General features: G+C 46.7%; 1 protein-coding gene across 12 annotated transcripts in view; it reads right to left on the bottom strand.

Moving 5' to 3' along the window:
- Positions 1-17,375, bottom strand: part of lrp1bb (low density lipoprotein receptor-related protein 1Bb) — a 181,760-nt gene that overhangs the window by 84,528 nt on the left and 79,857 nt on the right. For all 12 annotated transcript variants that reach the window (XR_015102280.1, XR_015102281.1, XM_086123849.1 and 9 more), the window contains 12 exons: positions 17,058-17,201; positions 15,634-15,870; positions 15,339-15,519; positions 13,248-13,467; positions 12,994-13,183; positions 9,783-9,905; positions 9,307-9,447; positions 7,829-7,954; positions 6,854-6,967; positions 3,595-3,675; positions 3,295-3,465; positions 1,441-1,623 (listed from right to left, as the gene is read on the bottom strand). Coding sequence is in view for 10 of the 12 variants with exons in the window: in XM_086123849.1 (XP_085979975.1) it covers positions 1,441-1,623; positions 3,295-3,465; positions 3,595-3,675; positions 6,854-6,967; positions 7,829-7,954; positions 9,307-9,447; positions 9,783-9,905; positions 12,994-13,183; positions 13,248-13,467; positions 15,339-15,519; positions 15,634-15,870; positions 17,058-17,201 (1,911 nt within the window). In the remaining 2 variants the exon portion in view is untranslated. The remainder of the gene's footprint in view (positions 1-1,440; positions 1,624-3,294; positions 3,466-3,594; positions 3,676-6,853; positions 6,968-7,828; positions 7,955-9,306; positions 9,448-9,782; positions 9,906-12,993; positions 13,184-13,247; positions 13,468-15,338; positions 15,520-15,633; positions 15,871-17,057; positions 17,202-17,375) is intronic.

Raw genomic sequence — 17,375 nt, 5'->3', positions numbered from 1 at the left:
TTGTGGACAACTCAAGTTAGCGGCCGGTTGTTGCCATGGCAATGAGAACAATTTTACATTTTTCGACTCGGTCAGACTCTTTACATGTGTTACTTACAGGCGAGAACATTTGTCGGGCATGAAATACAAGACATACACATTGTTTGGAGTGAATAAGAGCCACGATAAAGTTACAGAACTTGCATTCATCATTTGCGCTGCTCGTGTTGAGCGCGCCATTCCTCCACGGTACACGCTCCAAAGAAGGAGGTGGAACTACAGACAGAAGCGAGCAAAGAAAACATCATAGACGCCGGCGTGCCTCATCATTTTTGTGCCGGTGCAGGATTGCAGCATGTTCCAATTTACAGATTTTCCTTCAAAGTCACCACATTGGTTTATTCTAGGTGCCAGATCGGCGTGCGTGGGAGGATGAAGCGGCAGCAGAGGGTGTCATTGTGTGTGTGTGTGCGCACGCGCCTGCTCAGATAGGTACATTTTGTTGATAGTGACTTGGAAGCTCTTGGGCGGGTTGCGCCATTAAAAAAAACACACACACACACAAAAACCAACATATATGGCTGTTTGAGTGAGGCCTCCATATGTTTAACACCTGCGGTGGCGCCAGCATAGTCGCAACGGAAAACACAAGGCTGTGGGTTAAAACGTACAAATGCTCCACCACGAAAAAAAAAACATGTTGGTGGCACAAACGGGGTGACGGAATTGATAAAAGACATTTACAGCTTGTTAAAAAAAAAACGTGGGATGAATCAAAAGGGGCAAAGGGAGTGAAACAAATTGAGAAAACAGAAAAAACATCGTTATTCAAAGAGTGGGTGGCACCGAAAAAAAACAACGTTGTTTGTGGGAAAACATGACCATGAATAATTTATTTCCTGTATTAAATCAAATGGGTCAAAACACTACTTTGGATTTAACTTAAATGGAAATTAAATTAGCGAGGTCTCTAATTTAATAAACGGCTGAAGTAGGAGGCGGCCAGATAAAACAGATAGTCGTCAGAATGGTGAGTGTCTTCGCTATAAGCTACGTTTTATTTGCTGCCTTATGAGCGCCATTGGGGCGGCCCGGTAGTCCACTGGTTGACACGTCGGCTTCACAGTGCAGAGGTACCGGGTTCGATTCCGGCTCCGGCCTCCCTGTGTGGAGTTTGCGTGTTCTCCCCGGGCCTGCGTGGGTTTTCTCCGGGTGCTCCGGTTTCCTCCCACATTCCAAAAACATGCATGGCAGGCTGATTGGACGCTCTAAATTCTCCCTAGGTGTGAGTGTGGGCGTGCGATTGGCTGGCAACCGGTTCAGGGTGTCCCCCGCCTACTGCCCGGAGATGGCTGGGATAGGCTCCAGCACCCCCCTCGACCCTAGTGAGGATCAAGCGGTTCGGAAAATGGATGGATGGATGGATGGATGAGCGCCATTGGGGCTATTTTCGGACATTACCCGTATCTTTGCAGGTAAACTTGGCCTTGGGGTCGCACATCCTCCTGGTGCCTTGGCAGTCTTTCTCGTCGCTGGCGTCTTCGCAATCCTTGTCTCCGTCACATCTCCAGCGCTCGGGGATGCAGGTCCCATCTGTGACGCAGTGGAATTCTTCCCCACTGCACTCAATCACAGATGGCAGGGCTGAAAAAAGGAAAGTCACTCAACCATTGATCGGATCGCATCACAGCTCGACAATACGCCGTCGCGGGCCGAGGCGCGGCAGCGGTGAGTCCTTCGATGATGACCGGTTTGTTTTTGCGGACCACGGAAGCCCCGTATGTCCAAATTGTGGTCATTTTTACATTGGAGAACAAATCGATGAACTCTGTTCATACATCGACTGTCTTTGACGTGTTCTAAATATCTGCCAAAAAGCTTGATCAGCTCAACACATCTTCAAGCGTGGTGTTGTTGTTTTGTTTTTAAAGAAAAAACAGTCAAGTCAGGAATCAGGTGGAGCTGACGACTCAATGCTTGCGACTCAAAGCCCCCAAAGTACTCTGGAGCCGAGTCAAAGCTCCGGCTGACTCACTCCTTTATGCTAAAAGCAAAGGCAGGCCCACAAGCATCAGAAAATGGTTTGATGAATAGTCGACATATTCCAGTGACAAGCAAGTGAGCTGTGAGGGTGCATTAGTTGTCGTCCCCCCCTCCTCCGCCGCCAGTGTTAATTAGATTAAATGATTCAGCGCCCGATGTTGAAGTTCCCTCAGAACAGCGACTAGATAAGATTAGTCACACACGAGTGTTAAAACAGCGTTATTCAAATTAAGATGATTCATCGCTGAACTCGTAATTACAACAGATGAATTTATGCATTGCCTTGAATTGCCAAAACACAATTAGCACGCTAAAATGGATATAAGGAAACAACCCAATCATTAAAAGTCATGCCTTACACTGAAAAATTAATCTTGTCAGCCTAAGGAAAATTATTTTATAATTTATTGTCACATTAGAATAACAGAGCTCATTAATTCATCCAGCCATTTTTTTTTCAACCCCTCATTCTGTTCTGAAAAAAAGGGCTGACTTGGGCTGAGAGGCAGAGGGCACATACGGACAGACAAGCATTCACATCCAAGGACAATTTTGAGTCAAAAATCAACAGCAAACAGCAGTTTGGACTGAGCTGAGATTCAAACCCAGATCTTTTTCACTGTCATGCGGGCACGCTTAGTCAGGCGTATCACCATCCCTAAGGGAGCTCATGTTATACTTAAACACCAGCAATATGACCTGTAAAAAAAAAAAATCCATTTAATATCCATTGGCTTTTTCAAGATGTGACAATGAGGCGCTCTAAACTGGCCTTGCCATTCAAATGGCGGCTGTCACGTCTGACTTTAAACGAGACTTTACGTGCACTCGAGGCCTATAATGAGGCACTCTAAAGTGGCCAAGACTTTAGAAAATACTGCATGCATAATGAGAAGATCTATTTTCAGGATGTAGGCATTGCTAGCTAGCTAACGGCATGTTGCGATTTCGCCAGATAACTGCTGAGGCAAAAGAAGGTGCTCAAGTTCTCATGCCGGGCCAGTGCAGTTATGCAGCGACATCTTAGCCACGGCAAAATAGAAATAAATAAATAAATAAATCTGGAAAATTGAAATGGTGTAAAACACCATCTCCTTGATTCGGTACCACATACACTGAAAAAGGTTTTTGTTGAATTGGCTGAGTGGTTGCACAAAATCAAATCGTCAGGATCCACATACATAGACTATACACCTACTTCACAAAAACAAAACAAAACAAAAAGTACCCGGACCCAGATGATCATCTGTGCAGTTGTTGCATCATTCTTACCTGCCGATCCACCCCGACAGGTCGTGTTCTCATCACTGAAGTCTCCACAGTCGTTATCGCCATCGCAGGCCCAGTGATCTGGGATGCAGCGGCCACTGCTGCACTGGAACTGGCTGTTGGAGCAGGACCGAGCGCAGCCCACTTCATCGCTGCCATCGGCACAGTCATCCTCTGAATCATATTTCCAAACGTGTTGTAGGTGGCCAAACCAACATGGCAAAAAAAAAAAAAAAGACTCAGCGGGGTGGAAGTGAGATTAAAAAAAAAAGCAAAAGTCCTGTTTTGAAAATGTCACCAAACCTGAGTCACAGCGCCACTTCTCACTGATACATCGGCCATTGGAACAGGTGAACTGCGTGAGGATCTCGCAAGTGGGAAAAGCTGCAAATAAATAAATAGATAAAAGAGAATCCGACGGACCTCAACGGAATGTTTACAACAAAAAATTAATTAATAAATCAGGACATTCAGCAGGCTGACGTAATTTAGTGTGCAGTCCAGGTACGGTAAGGTGAAGCTACCTTCTGCTCCTTTTAAGAACTCACTTGTATGCCACTTCCATTTATTTATACACCCCCCCTCCCCCGTGCCCCCGCCCCCTCACGTGACGAACTGAAGTGAAATTATTCAAGGGAACGATGATGTCTTTCCACCGCCGTGAAGACAACAGAGCAATCTGGCCTGATCACACGGCACGTCGACGTTTGTCCTCTGCCCACATCGCATCAAGGAGACTTCAGCCGCCAGCTTACGTCGAGAAATATGGATCCTCCTTCTTCCTGACATTTCAATTCCCAGCGGAGATTGTTCTCTTTTCAGACTTTGAGATAAGCCTTCGGTATATAAAGTGGATTCAGATATCCTTACAGGATGTCTAAACCTTTATTGACTTCAGAGAGAAGTGCAATTCTAGATTTGAATTGATTTGTTAGCATCTGGTTCTCCGGATTGAAATACCAAATGCTACCATGGCAACCGATCTCTTTTTTGTGTGCGTGCACATGCGTGTGCGGTGTATACTCTCCTCAAACACATCGAGTCTCATTGACCGACCGTGGCAGGATGTAATTTAACGTTCATTAAAAATGAATCAGCGGGCATCCATAAATAATGAAGGTTTCAGGTAAAAAGCCAGCTTGGCTAAAACTGAAAGGCCGACATCCATAAGTAATGTTGGGTTCCCTTGAACAAAGAGCCCGACGTGAGACGCCGAGTGACAACTCCTAAACTACTGACAAACAAAATCTACATCGCTATCCATCTCGAAGGCAAGCGCCTCTTTGCTTCAGGTGTCTCTCAGAGCCACAGAAGCTCCGCCGAAGCTGCCAGGACCGCGCAGCCGATCGCCTGGAGGGGAGTAACGCCCGAGGAAGCTTAGACAACAGCGAGCGAGGGAATATGTTTTCCTGCCCGGCTTGATTATGATTGAATGTAGCCGAGCATGAACTTCAATTACTGCTGACGCCGGGGCTGTTTGGGACTCTGTCTTGAAGCGGCTTTAGGATGCGCCAAAAGGGAGTCGGAGGCGATTCAGCCCAGTGCGGCGCTTGGCAACAGTCACTCACTGCAAACCAACGCATCCTGACGCCGATTTAAGGGGAATGCCAAAGCTTGAAATTGTTGGTGAGCAGAGAGCAAAGATGGGGCGGGGTCTTGCCAGTGGCAATGTGTCAGCATGATTGAAGGGGGTTGGGGGGGTCATCAGATCGAGAAAAAAAATTGAAAAGTATGCTGCCGGTCCTTAAATCGCGGAATGGCTTTGGTCCTGAAATGCTCATGGAATATAAACCTCAAAAGCTTCACAATTTGTGGAGAACAGAGTTCAAAGCTAAACAGGGTGCATCAGCATTTCGCCGTTGTGCTGCACGTCCAAGGAATGAGTTGTCAACACAAGTCACGTGTAAATGCTTTTAAACAAAGCGGACGACAGCGTGTTATATGGTGTCTAGCGTGTAACCCGATGTAGGTACGTTCTACGAAAAAAATTAATCAAAAATTGTACGAAAAAAATAAATAAAACATTTACCACGTAGCGAGGCCGCAGTAGATGAACCGAATGTACGGTAGCGGGAGAACACGGTGATGGAATGACATCATTTCCGTGTGTATTCAACATTTTAGGTGTTTTCTGAGAGCAACCCAGACCACGGCCTGCAGTTGTCCAGACATGACTGCACCAAAGTACGTCTTCAGCAGCACCCATCAAAAACAGATGCCGCCGTGTCGAAAGGTGTACAAGAAGATACGATGGCTTGGAATGACTATTTACTCTTAACGACTTGGTTATGCCGTCAGGGCAGCGATTGGTCAATAGTTGGAGCGAATTCCGTGTTTTACCCTGGCTGGGAGTCGTTCAGTTTTCTGACAGTGCAACACAAGTTGTTTGTATGTTCTGCTTGCTTGTTGTGCATCATTTTGCTGCGGGTTTGTGTTCTCTTTACTTGACCGATGGTTCTTGTAGTTTGCAGTAGTGTAGAATGAGAATGCGACATTAAAGTTGCATGAGAAGGGACACTAGAAGAAACAGCTCACAGAAATGGTGCAGTGCACAACAACAAAGAAAGCTGGACCTAATGTAGCTGTAACTAACGTTGCGGCCATTTTAGAGCGCATCCTAAATATAACATAGTGTGCGAGTACTGGAGCAAGCAGTTCCCAAGGTGCAGTATTCATCCCCCAAAAGCTTGACACCACAACCAAGGTACTTTGCAGTTGTCTTCCCCGGAACCCCAAAAATTGGTTCGGACATCCTCTGTCTGACACTCAACACGGATCAACGTAAGTAAGCGAGACTCTCTCCCGTCTCCCGTGGGACGGCTGTCGTCACATCGGATCGGATGTTTGCCCAAACAAACCGCATGCTGACGTGCCGTGTGTTTGCCAGGCGCCCACACTCGCTCTCTCTCTCTACTATCGACATTTGGATGAAGACGTCATTTGGCTTAATAGTCTCCATCCTGTTTTCTGCAACCCACCGGGCGCTCTGATGGAGCATAAAGCATCACGCTGCGAGGTGACCTGCCCGCCGAACCCGTGACGGAGCTTCCAGAGACCAAGTAAGCTCGCTCCGGAGTCCTGCTGTGATTTCACACTGAGTGATGACATAGATATATAGCACGTGTGTGTGTGTGTGTGTGTGTGTGTGTGTGTGGTGATTCACAATCATTTATTTTGATTGTTGGGGCTATTGCCGGGTAGCCAGTGTTGTGTCTTTCACATCGAAATGTCTCTTTCCAAAGTAATTGAGAGGTAAGAAAGCAAAGAATTCTCTGACTCATCTTGGGATCATGATGTGAAAAGTGGGAGATAAAAGCATCTTTTTTTTTTAAATCACACAATGAAACGTACAAAGCTAGCATACTTGGATTGGCTTTAGAATGGAATGCAAGTCTGGTGTGTTAGCATCTGGTTCTCCCGCAAAGAGCATGAAGGCTTCTTGAATTTTAAAAAAAAGCCGTTAGCGCCGCCAGAACAGACGCGAGCGGGACATCCATAATGTAGCAGCTGGAATGTCGAAATCGCACTTGACTGAGAGGTGAGAACTCGACATGAGACTTACTGCACGATCCTTCATCAGACGCATCCCCGCAGTCGTCCTCGCGGTCGCAGAGCCACGCTTGAGGTATGCACCGCCCATTCTGACACGCGTACTGGTCAGTCTGACATGACCGGGCTGCAGTAAAAAATATAAAATATAATTTTTAATCCACACACGTACAGACGCCCCCCCCACACATTTAATTCAATTCCAACCTGCATGAGCATCAACGTTAGGATGTAGAGAACAAGCCTAATGATCACTACATCACCGGGATGTCAATGTCTGCCTTGCGCTTTATCGCTCAATCGCTCAACTGCCGCTCGGAAGGTCTGACGGCCTTGGGAAAATTATGCCACTAGATGAGCCGACAGCCCCAGGCCGCGCGGCACCGGTGGACGCGCACGGACGGACGGGCCCGCCAGTCAACTCTCGTTGATGTCGCCATGTAGGCGTCAGTCCGATGACGAGGGAACGTTCATCATCTTCTGGTTAACGCGCGGTGATTGATCCGCCAAACATAAATTGCCCCGGAGAGGGATCGTTAAGGACGGCGCAGTTAATGTAGTCAATGCTAGATGGTGTCTTCCATCAGTTCTAGCGATCGAAAGCACGTCATTAAACGCGGTACGGCGTCGCCTTGAGATTTTTAAATAGAGGTACTTCGATTAAAAATAAATTAATAAAGAATTACTTGCCGATTTAATGCCTGTTTATTTGACTCATCTTCCCGTCTGTAGTACAGGCCAGTTTTTATTGCCGTTACAAAGTGTTGCTCCCAATGTCAACACGACGCCATCCTGAAATCGGGATACTAAAATAAAAAGACTCAAATTGATGACGCTGACATTGACACGCCAGCATCGTGGCTACGACAGTGCACCGGAGAGGCTGGCAAGAGTCGTCGGACGACTTTTCAAAAATCGTTAGCGCCCGTAATAATTTCTGGCTCCTATTTTATTTATTTCCCCGCCCCCCATATTTGAAAAGCCGCACCTGTGCATGTGATGTTAGCCTCATCCTCATTGTTCCCGCAGTCGTTTGTGCCATCACAAAGCCATTTCTTCGGAATGCAGCGGTTGTTTTTGCACTTGAAGTGATCGATCGGACACGAGTGATTGTCTGCAAAGAAGAAAACGCACGTGAAGTACACAGCTTGGGAATCTATCCGTGAAAAGTGCGCACACGCGCTTTCTCATTCAGCAGTCGCGTCCAAACTTTTCTTTTGACCAGCACCGTATAACGGAGTGTCGTCCAAATGATGAAATATGGCAAGAAGACGGCCAGCCAACAAATCAATATGGTGTATAAAACATTGTGTTTTCTGACAGCCTCCATAAAGATACCATTCTTTATTTGCTGCATCCATGTGGCAAATTGCAACCATACATCACACATACAAGCCAATGACCAAGTGTCAGGCTTTTGCGAGAGTGTGTGGAGTAAGTGCGGTTTGGTGCGTGCAGTAAATTCAGGTTGCTTTCACACCGGCGCATAGGTACCGATTTGCGCGTTGGCTGTTTTTTGACGTCTTCTTGCATGGATTGAGTCAGCCTGCTCAATGATATTGCAGGGACACAATACTCATTGGGGACAATAATTGATCTTTTCTATCATATCCTCCTATCAGCATCGAGTAGACTTTGCTGCGCCGAGGATATAGCGGCAAAAAAATAAATAAATTGCCTTCCGAATACAGTCATGTTTTGAAGTGAGTCACTGTCGTGGACGTTTGGACTCGCCAAGTGAAATCCAGCCATTTACTGCCACCGACGAATATGTTCGTCAATTTTTTCGAATCGGGTTTCTAAGGCACTGCACTGATCCCTGTAGATGGCGGTGTTGCATCACTTTGGATTTGAGATCAGCACAACTTCTGATAAAAGATAAAAGACGAGCGGGTGAATCTCAGCTGATCATGTTGAATATTACAGAGAGAAATGTCAGCATGTTGGAAGTCAAACGAGCTCAACCAACCAACTCGAGTTTCTGTAAGCATGTATGTGTAAAGAGTAATTTTTGCAGTTGATAGAAAGTGTGTTACGGTTGCTATTTGGAGCAGTACAATGTACCTATCTGCATCCTTACACACTTATCAGTTTGAATATCCAGTTAAGACCACCGAGTCACACGTTGTCACACGGCCGAGGCAGATCCGGGTCATGGCGCCAATTGAAAAGTGCCACCCTTTTATATTTATTGCTGGCAATACTATACGAGCATTAACGACCAGAAGACTGTATATTATCGGTTGAACTCTTGTCAAGAAGACGATGTGACACCGTCCTTGCATTGCATCTAATTTGTTTGAGGAGGTCAGGTCACACGGTCAGTGTGTCAGAAGAGCACGTTTCAATCGAGGAAAAGGAAGGACGGATGGGCAAAATCTTTGCGTTAGCGCTGACATTTAGAGGGAGAAAGGTTAGCGGCATCCGACATTTTGCTTCGTGTACGACACATCGGGCGCTGCTCACAGCACGTATGGCTTTCCTCGTCACTGCCGTCGAGACAGTCGTCGTCTCCGTCGCACTTCCACAGCGCCTGGACGCAGCGCCGGTTGTGGCACTGGAACTCCTCGCTTTTACACCGCTGGGGTTCTGAAGCGCCGCTGGAGTCTTTTGGGAGAGACGATAGTGGAGCAAAATGAGCTGGAGAATTTCCATGAAGAATAGGTTTCGCGGCCATTATCGGCATCGCTATGATGATGTTGGAAAAAAACGCGCTAATAATGTGTCGTGACCTCATTGCCAACCATTGGGATTTGAATTTCGGAGACGGAAACGCAGTGGGAAAGATTTGGCCACTAAATTCACGTGCTCCTCAAGGTTTTTTCATTGAAGAGAAGAGCTAGCTATTAGTCGCTCTTTTCCCCGTAGAACGGAAGGATTACAACGCGCCGGGAAAAGACGATTTCAAGCCTCGTGCTCCGTCGGACTCATTTTGCTCCCACCTGCACAGGTGACATTGTTCTTCTCCAGAACGTGGTTGTCAGCGCAGGCACACACTCGGCCTCCTGGGATGGCAAGGCAGAGGGTACCGCAGCCGCCATAATTCAAACTGCAAGCGTTGTCACCTGAGAACACAAAAAGGAAAGATCCGAAATTAGGTGTCGGACTAATTTAGAGTCCCCGTACAGTGAAAAGAAAAAAAGTTTTTTTTTCCCGTCACTCTTTTGGCTTTCTCTGTGGGACGTGCGTGCAGCCGACAACGAGGCCCTCCAAAGCATCCACGCCAAGATGCTTTTTCGGGGTACAGGTAGTTTTTCATTTTGATTCTAAATTCATTTCGTTTTAATACATTTTTAGAGCAGCCTTGTTCCATTTTGTTGATTTTTGTTTTCAAAAAGTCTACTTTTTGTAATCAGTTTTAGTATTATTTTAAATTTTTTAAGCCATGTATAATTATTTGTTTGGGTGCAAGATTAAAAAAAAAAAAAAGGTTCCCAATTATTTTGTAATTAAGTAAACCACAATTCTAAAATGACCGTTTGACCTTCCCTCGTCGAGATGGATTCACAGCAACACCCAAAATAAATACATTTAAAATGAATTTCTAACTCAAGTACGATATTAAATGGCATTCAGCGAAATCGAACGCATAATGTAAAATCCCATGACAAACCAAAAATAAATAAATCATTAAAAAAAAAACACTGCTGTCAAGAGACATTGAAAAATGCACTTGTGGGTAGATATGGAAAACAAACAGCCATATACGAGACCATTTATTTTTCTTTAAAACTGCTCCGAGACCTGCCTGAGCCAAAAGGATAATTTATTATTGGATTAGTCTGAGCCAAGTAATTATTCTAAAAGTACTTATTATACACCATGTGACATCAAAAGTGCTGTTAGTTTTCCGCATGCTGCGTTATTTTTATATATATATATATATATTTTTTTTTTTTTCTGCGACCGCAAAGTCCAAAGCACTACAACACTGCCTTATTAAACAAAAATAATGATAAAAAATACATATATACATTCTCACACTGCAATTCATGGTGGCTTGAAAGCTGAGGCATCAATTGTTGGGTGCGTTTGCGATCGTTTCCAGGCCTATCACAGCAGAACAAAAGAAAGGCCTGCTGTGCGGACCGGTTCCGTCCACATAGTCCGGTGCCAGCTGTATCCGTTGCATCTCCTATCTGCTCTTTTCAGCTTGCTAACAGCGTGAATCCGTCATCATTTTGTAGGAGAGTGAGGAAGCCCCCCCCCCCCCCTTATACCTTCACAGAATGGAGGCTCAAGAGACGGCAGAGTTGTCTGCCGCGCTACGCTCTGCCCCGCCTTACAATGCCAACTTTGATTCTGCTGTGCGCGTATGCAAATTCTTTGGTGAGTTATCTAAGGTGCACTCTTTGAAATAACTCGGCGCTAAGTGGTAGTGATGCGTGGGTGAGACCATATTACCTCCTGCAACCACCCTTTGGTGCAGAGGTAGCCAAACTTTTTCCGAAGTGCGGAGGGGGGTGGATGAATGCAAACAAATCGCAGGATATTCTTCACCTTAAATGTATTTGACAGGCTAAAACCAATCCCTCCAGGAATTCTTTCCCTTATTTGATACATGGGATAGTTTTATTTGGAGCCCACTGGAATAGATTTGGCCCTAAACTGAGCAATAACTGAAGCACATTTCCACATTCAGAACAAAAACAAGTAAGCGTGTCATTTTTTTGAAAAAGAAAAAAAAAAGCCCTGTAAGTCAATTCAGAGATTTACATCGAATTGCTAAAAACATGAACAAACACAGAGAACGATGTCGTGCTGACTTGCGGAGATGTAACAAGAAACCGGTTTTGCACCATTTCCGCTTGACAGTTTTTCTTTTTTGTATTTAGTTGGCAGTTGACAGCTGAAGGTGTCGTGGTTTCAACACATTCAGCCGACGTGCCAGCTGCATTTGAGAGCGGAGGCAAGGGTTTGATTTTTCACCATTTTTCAAGCCTTATTAGTTGTACGTCGACATTTTTTTTTTCATTCATTCAGATTCCGCAGGGTTCTGAATACCGCTCTGTTTTGTGGCATGTCAAATCGAGGAAAAAAAGTCAAGTAGTGTCATGAATCTATTATGCTCACAAACTCGACCTTGACAAGGAGTAGAAAGTGAAGTCAAGCATTTCTTCCCCTCAATTATCTTGATTTGTGGGTAATTCTAAAGGGATTTTGTTTCTAATTTAGCTTTGAGTCGTTTCATTGCGTCTTTGGGGTGATGGAAAAGCTCTTTTCCGTCGCCGCTACTTTTCAAAACGCCAACCTTTCACATTGCCCCCCCCCCCCCCCACCCCCCCTCCAATCGCAGCCTCGCTTCTTATTGCGACGCGTGTCAAATGCTATTTTGCCTGCGGGCTGCACTTTGGACACCCCTGCTTTAGTGGCTTTTGACAAACAAATATGGCTCCCGTAACGAGCCTCAATGAGAAATTCTTGTCAATATGATGCATCCGACCTAAGACCCAACGAAAAATCAGAACCCCAAATGAAAAATACGCGTCGTCATCATCATCATCATCGAGAGCCCTTTTGTGATCGTGCTCTCGTCCTGAGAACGGTCATGTGTGCCTTGCGCTGCGGGGGGGTAGCGGCCGAAGGTGCGACCACGCTAAACGAGTGCGCAAATGCAGAATGAAGGTTTGATGCTCTCAACTGACGGACGCTTACGCGGCGCCTCGCGACTCAAGCAGTTAATGTCGCCTTTAACGCTGTCATTGAACAGTACAAGCTGCCAGGATGCCTCCCACACTTTACTTTTGGGTCTCGTTTGGAGTGGCAAACGGGCGCCGCTTCCTGCCAGAGAGAGGGTGCGGCTACACAGCTCGATAGTCACGGTTTGTGAACTGCATTCATCATCATAAGAATAATAATGAGAAGAAGAACGAGCGGCAACGACATTCAGACGCAGGGCACGGACTCGCAATTTTGCAAAGTTTCACTTTGAGGTTGCTTGTTATCTTTCACACGGCTTAGCTTGTCAAGTTTTCGATCTGACCCTTTGTCATGAACTTTCCGACCCGGCACACAGGGAAAAACAAATTCAGCCGTGGCTAATATCTGGACACGCAGCACAGACGGTCAATATGCAGCGCAACTTTGACTGTGTGGGGTGTTACGGTTCGGCGGCGCGGCATGAGGAGAGAGGAAAGGGGGAAAACAGCCAACCTTGCTGACTTTGTGCGTCATAAACTCGCAGGCCAAATAATGGCGGTCTCTCACTTCGCAGCACATTGACATCTCCCGTGGATAAGTCCAGCTGGAAGACCGAGGCGTTCATGTACTCCGTCCAAAAGATGAAATTGCGATAATGGGATATTCCGAATGGGTGGTTGAGCTCTTTCCCATTGTACACCACCTGCAATGGAAAGTAGACCCACGCCGTAAAGAGTGCACATTTGTCGGGTCGAGTGAATACTCACCATTCGCCCGGTGCCGTTGAGGTAGATCTTTTCAATGTGATCATAGTAGGCGTCGCACCAATACATGCTCCCGGAGCTGTGGTCCAGGGTCAGGCCGTTGGGCCACAGCATGTTTGTGGTGACAAAAAGGCGGCGGTGTGAACCGTCCATCCAGGCTTTCTCGATCCTGCCGATGCTGTCGTTGACCTCATCTTCTTCCCAGTCCGTCCAGTACATCCAGCTAGCGCGATCACAAAAGCACCAGTCAACCAATAGCGCCCACGATGACCGCATACGTTTACGTGTACGGCCGTGCAATGCGACGCAGGTTTTAATCTGAATTTTTTTGGGTCACACTTTTTCCTTCACTTGTGCCGCCTCGACCATCTGGGGGCAGGACGAGACATGCGGACATATTGGACTGGAGTCTCGGCTCCTCATGAGGGCAGAAATATTAGTTGTGCTTCAAAGAGGATAAAGAATACATGCTCGTGAGTATCGTCATATTGTCTGTCGACATGTGTCGGTGCACTGTTGTGTTTATTGAACCAAGGGTGAGAATAATGCCATCCAGTTGCGAACTGTTTGTCCACGTGCCTCTGAATTTTTTGTTATTTGATACCCTTCAGGTAGAATAGGAACCTTGAAGCCTCTTTTGGAAGAACATAATCTTGCTCTATGTGCCGAAATGTCATTTGTTGCGGATGCGAATCCACTGGCACGTATGGCCAGTGACGGCTCAAATCTCGCAAAATTCGGCTGACTTTGGCTTTCTTTCAGACCACACAAAATCCAACTCTATGACTGTCACGACAGGCAAAACAAAGCCGAAATGTGCAAAAGGGGGGTGGGGGCGCTCGGTTACCCTGATGAAGCCTCACCTTTTATTTCTTGACACATCGACTGGTAGTCCCTTTGATTTCTTATCAGTCCAGATATCTGAGAGCATATGTAGGCTTGAAAGGGATCCGTTTCATACCTGTATGACATCCCTCACCGGGGGTTTTGTTCCGGCATGGGAATGATGATTCCCCTCCCTCGCCTCGCTTTGATTCCAACAGAGAACACAACCTCGGCTGCCGAATGCCAAATCCAACCACTGGTTCGGAATACGGAGATTGACTTCACGATGAGCACATCCCGAAAGAAATGTGAATAAATTGGATTCAAGATTTCCCTCATGTAAATCCATATAATTAAAATCAACAACAACAAAAAAACACCCTGGCATAGGAACGCAAACATGTCGTCGCCTCACAAATCACTCAGGCTTATCAAGTTCAAAAGACGCTCCGCTGCACATCGTCACATCATGCGTTAGCAACCCAAGTTTTGGATCCCAAGGTTGGAACTCACAACGGACGCGTTGCGTTTGAAACCAGAGCGGCTCCACGATTTGACGTGATCTGTTTTCGAGTCAGCGTGCTCGGAGGATTTGTTCCTTTTTGAGCATTGCTGAGTGAGCCGTGCGGCCTCCCGCTTGCCGTCGTGCAAGATGAAAGCCGAAATTTCCAAATCATCTGGATGGCCGCGTTAATTATTCAAACGCGCGCACGGGCACGCATATCATACTAGGCTGGCATTTGGCCACGACATAATTGGGATATCTGAATATAGCGCCAGCCGCATATTTGATATGACGGCTGCCGTGAATGAAAACATGCCCGGTTAGTGTACCGTGTCAGTTCGTGGAAATTTACACACCGCATCCCTGTAGATGTTGGGTTTGGATCGCTTTGGATTTGAGATCAGCACAATTTTTGAGTTGAAGATAAAGACTATAGGGTGAATCTCCGCTTGTCACGTCAATTGTGAGGAAAAGAAATACCACCAAATGTCGACACTTCAAACTAGCAGATGGTGTATACTGGATGGCCAATACAAACCTCAGGTGGGGGTGGATACCGATACCAGGCATTGGTATCGGACTGTCACTCGTGGAGGCGGCCAATCGCCATTGATACTTAAGGCAAAGAAATAGTAATTTAAAAAAATTTAATCTGATGAATAAGTCCTCCTTGACAGTAGTTGGCGCTATACTGTGGCCGCTTGACACATTGGCAAGTCATCTTTGGTTTCGCCGCGTTGTCTGGCAAAACTGCTTTTCCGTACCTGTTTAGGGGGTCGACCACAATGGCCCGAGGGTGCGACATGTTCCCTTCCAAGAGCGTTTTCCTGGTCTCGGAAGCACTCCGCAACCTGGCAACACTGATTGTCTTCCGGTAGCCGTCGTTGGTCCAGTACAGGTTGTGGCCAATCCAGTCCACGGAGATTCCTTCGACGTTGTCCAGTTCTACAACGACGACGACGACAGAGAAATAGTCATTCAAGCAGGATTTGAAATCAAGGACGTATCCAAGTGCGTAGGACGGTTTTCCCCAGACGGGGTCAAGGATTTTGGACTCACCGTCGTTCAGGATCGTTTCCCTGCTGCTCCCGTCGATGTTTTGCCTTCCGATGAGGAAACTGGTGGTGTCAGCAAAGTAAATCTGTCCCGATGCCGCGTGGTAGTCAATAGCTCGAGGGTTGACCAGGTCTTCGATGGGCACCATATGTTCGTCGCTAGATTTAACGTTCATATCCATCCCTCGGATGACACCGGGACGCCCCTTACCATAGAACAGGAAGAGATTGTTTTGGGGCTCTAAGAGGAACAAAAGGAGAGACCGTTTACTGTTAGTGCGATTTAATTGCTGTGATTTTCTCACTGCTGTTCCTTGGTATTGGCTCTTTCATCAAAGGCATTGTTCTCTAGACCTCCCCGGTTCACGTTAATGGCGTCAATGACCAGTGCCAATGACTATTGGTTCCCATCTCAATCATCCTTGCCCTTAAATTAAAAAAAAGTTGCCTGGCAGTATGCGAAAGGAAGCACCAAGGCAAACAGACCAAGACAAATACTTACCTTGGCTGCGAACATTGCCTCGGATCTAAAATAACAGCGCGCCCGCATAAAAGGACCAAGAGAGAAGACTAAAAAGCTGACGGGGCTCCTCTGTGGCCTGCCGGCCGCGAACGGGGGGGCTCCGCATACGCCAACCCTCGGCGAGCCTCTCGAGAGGCGAGAGGAAGCGTGAAGGAGGGCTTCCGGAGAAAGAAGCGGAACCTCTCCTCGCGCTCGGTGCCAACCCGGGAGACTACGATGCGGAGGGTGAGGACCACACATGCCTCCATTCAATTTATCATTGTGCGAGGGAGAAGGCGGAGACCCGGGAGACAATTAAGCCTTGCGAGAGACCCAGATATCAAACTCCTTTGCGACCGCTGTAAGAAGCACGAGCATTTAGCACCACCATCTCATTAGGTTGAGGAAGAGAGAAAGCGAGAGCAAGGAGGCATAAAAAAAAAAAAAAAAAAAGATGGCTTCTGCCATCAAATCATCTATAATGGGGGAATAAATCAAAAGTGTCAGACCAAAACCTCCTGGCGCTTTGTTACCCAAACTGCTAGTTGCCCCCCCACCTCCCTCCCCCTTGCCCTGCGCACCCGAATGTGACGTGAATTAGATTCGCTTCTTCCAATGTCAACCGCGCAGTCTTCCGGCATTGATCAGCCTGCTCAACAACCGCAGACAAAGTTAAAATATGATCTGGCGAGAATCAATCACAACAGCGGCGCGATGATGGCATTCCATTCTTTCGGATGGATGATCTGCGTCCATCAGTGCCCTTCTCGATCAACGTCGGTCTGCGGCTGATGAATGCTCCATCTGCTCCGTTATGACCTTACCTTTGTCCTTTTCAGACATTCATTCCAAGCGTTTGCAATTAGCCCGGTTAGTGATCAACACAAAAGTTTCAAAGAATAGATTGGAAAGTGGGACAAACGTACTTTTACAGGACTGTCCATCGGAGCCAAGACTGTAGCCAACACGGCAATGGCACGTTCGGGACTTATAGCTGCCGCTCAGAAGGCAAACATGGGAGCAGCCGCCCAATTTGCCGTAGGCGTTCATTTCACACGCGTGAGACTTCACTGCGGACAAAATCGGCAACATATGAGAGGAAGACAACAAAACGCGATTGTACGCATGCACCAAGGGGGTTGAAAGGACAAATAAGCGACGCTTCGACTGAACTGCCGCACGATGACGATCGTTGCTTGAAGTCGATTTACAATTACAAATCACACTCGGAACTTTAAAATCGG

Source organism: Hippocampus guttulatus, chromosome 11, assembly GCF_054856545.1.
Source record: "Hippocampus guttulatus isolate MCC_2025c chromosome 11, RoL_Hgut_1.0, whole genome shotgun sequence".
Lineage (NCBI taxonomy): Eukaryota > Metazoa > Chordata > Actinopteri > Syngnathiformes > Syngnathidae > Hippocampus > Hippocampus guttulatus.
This window is presented reverse-complemented; position numbering and strand designations above follow the sequence as displayed.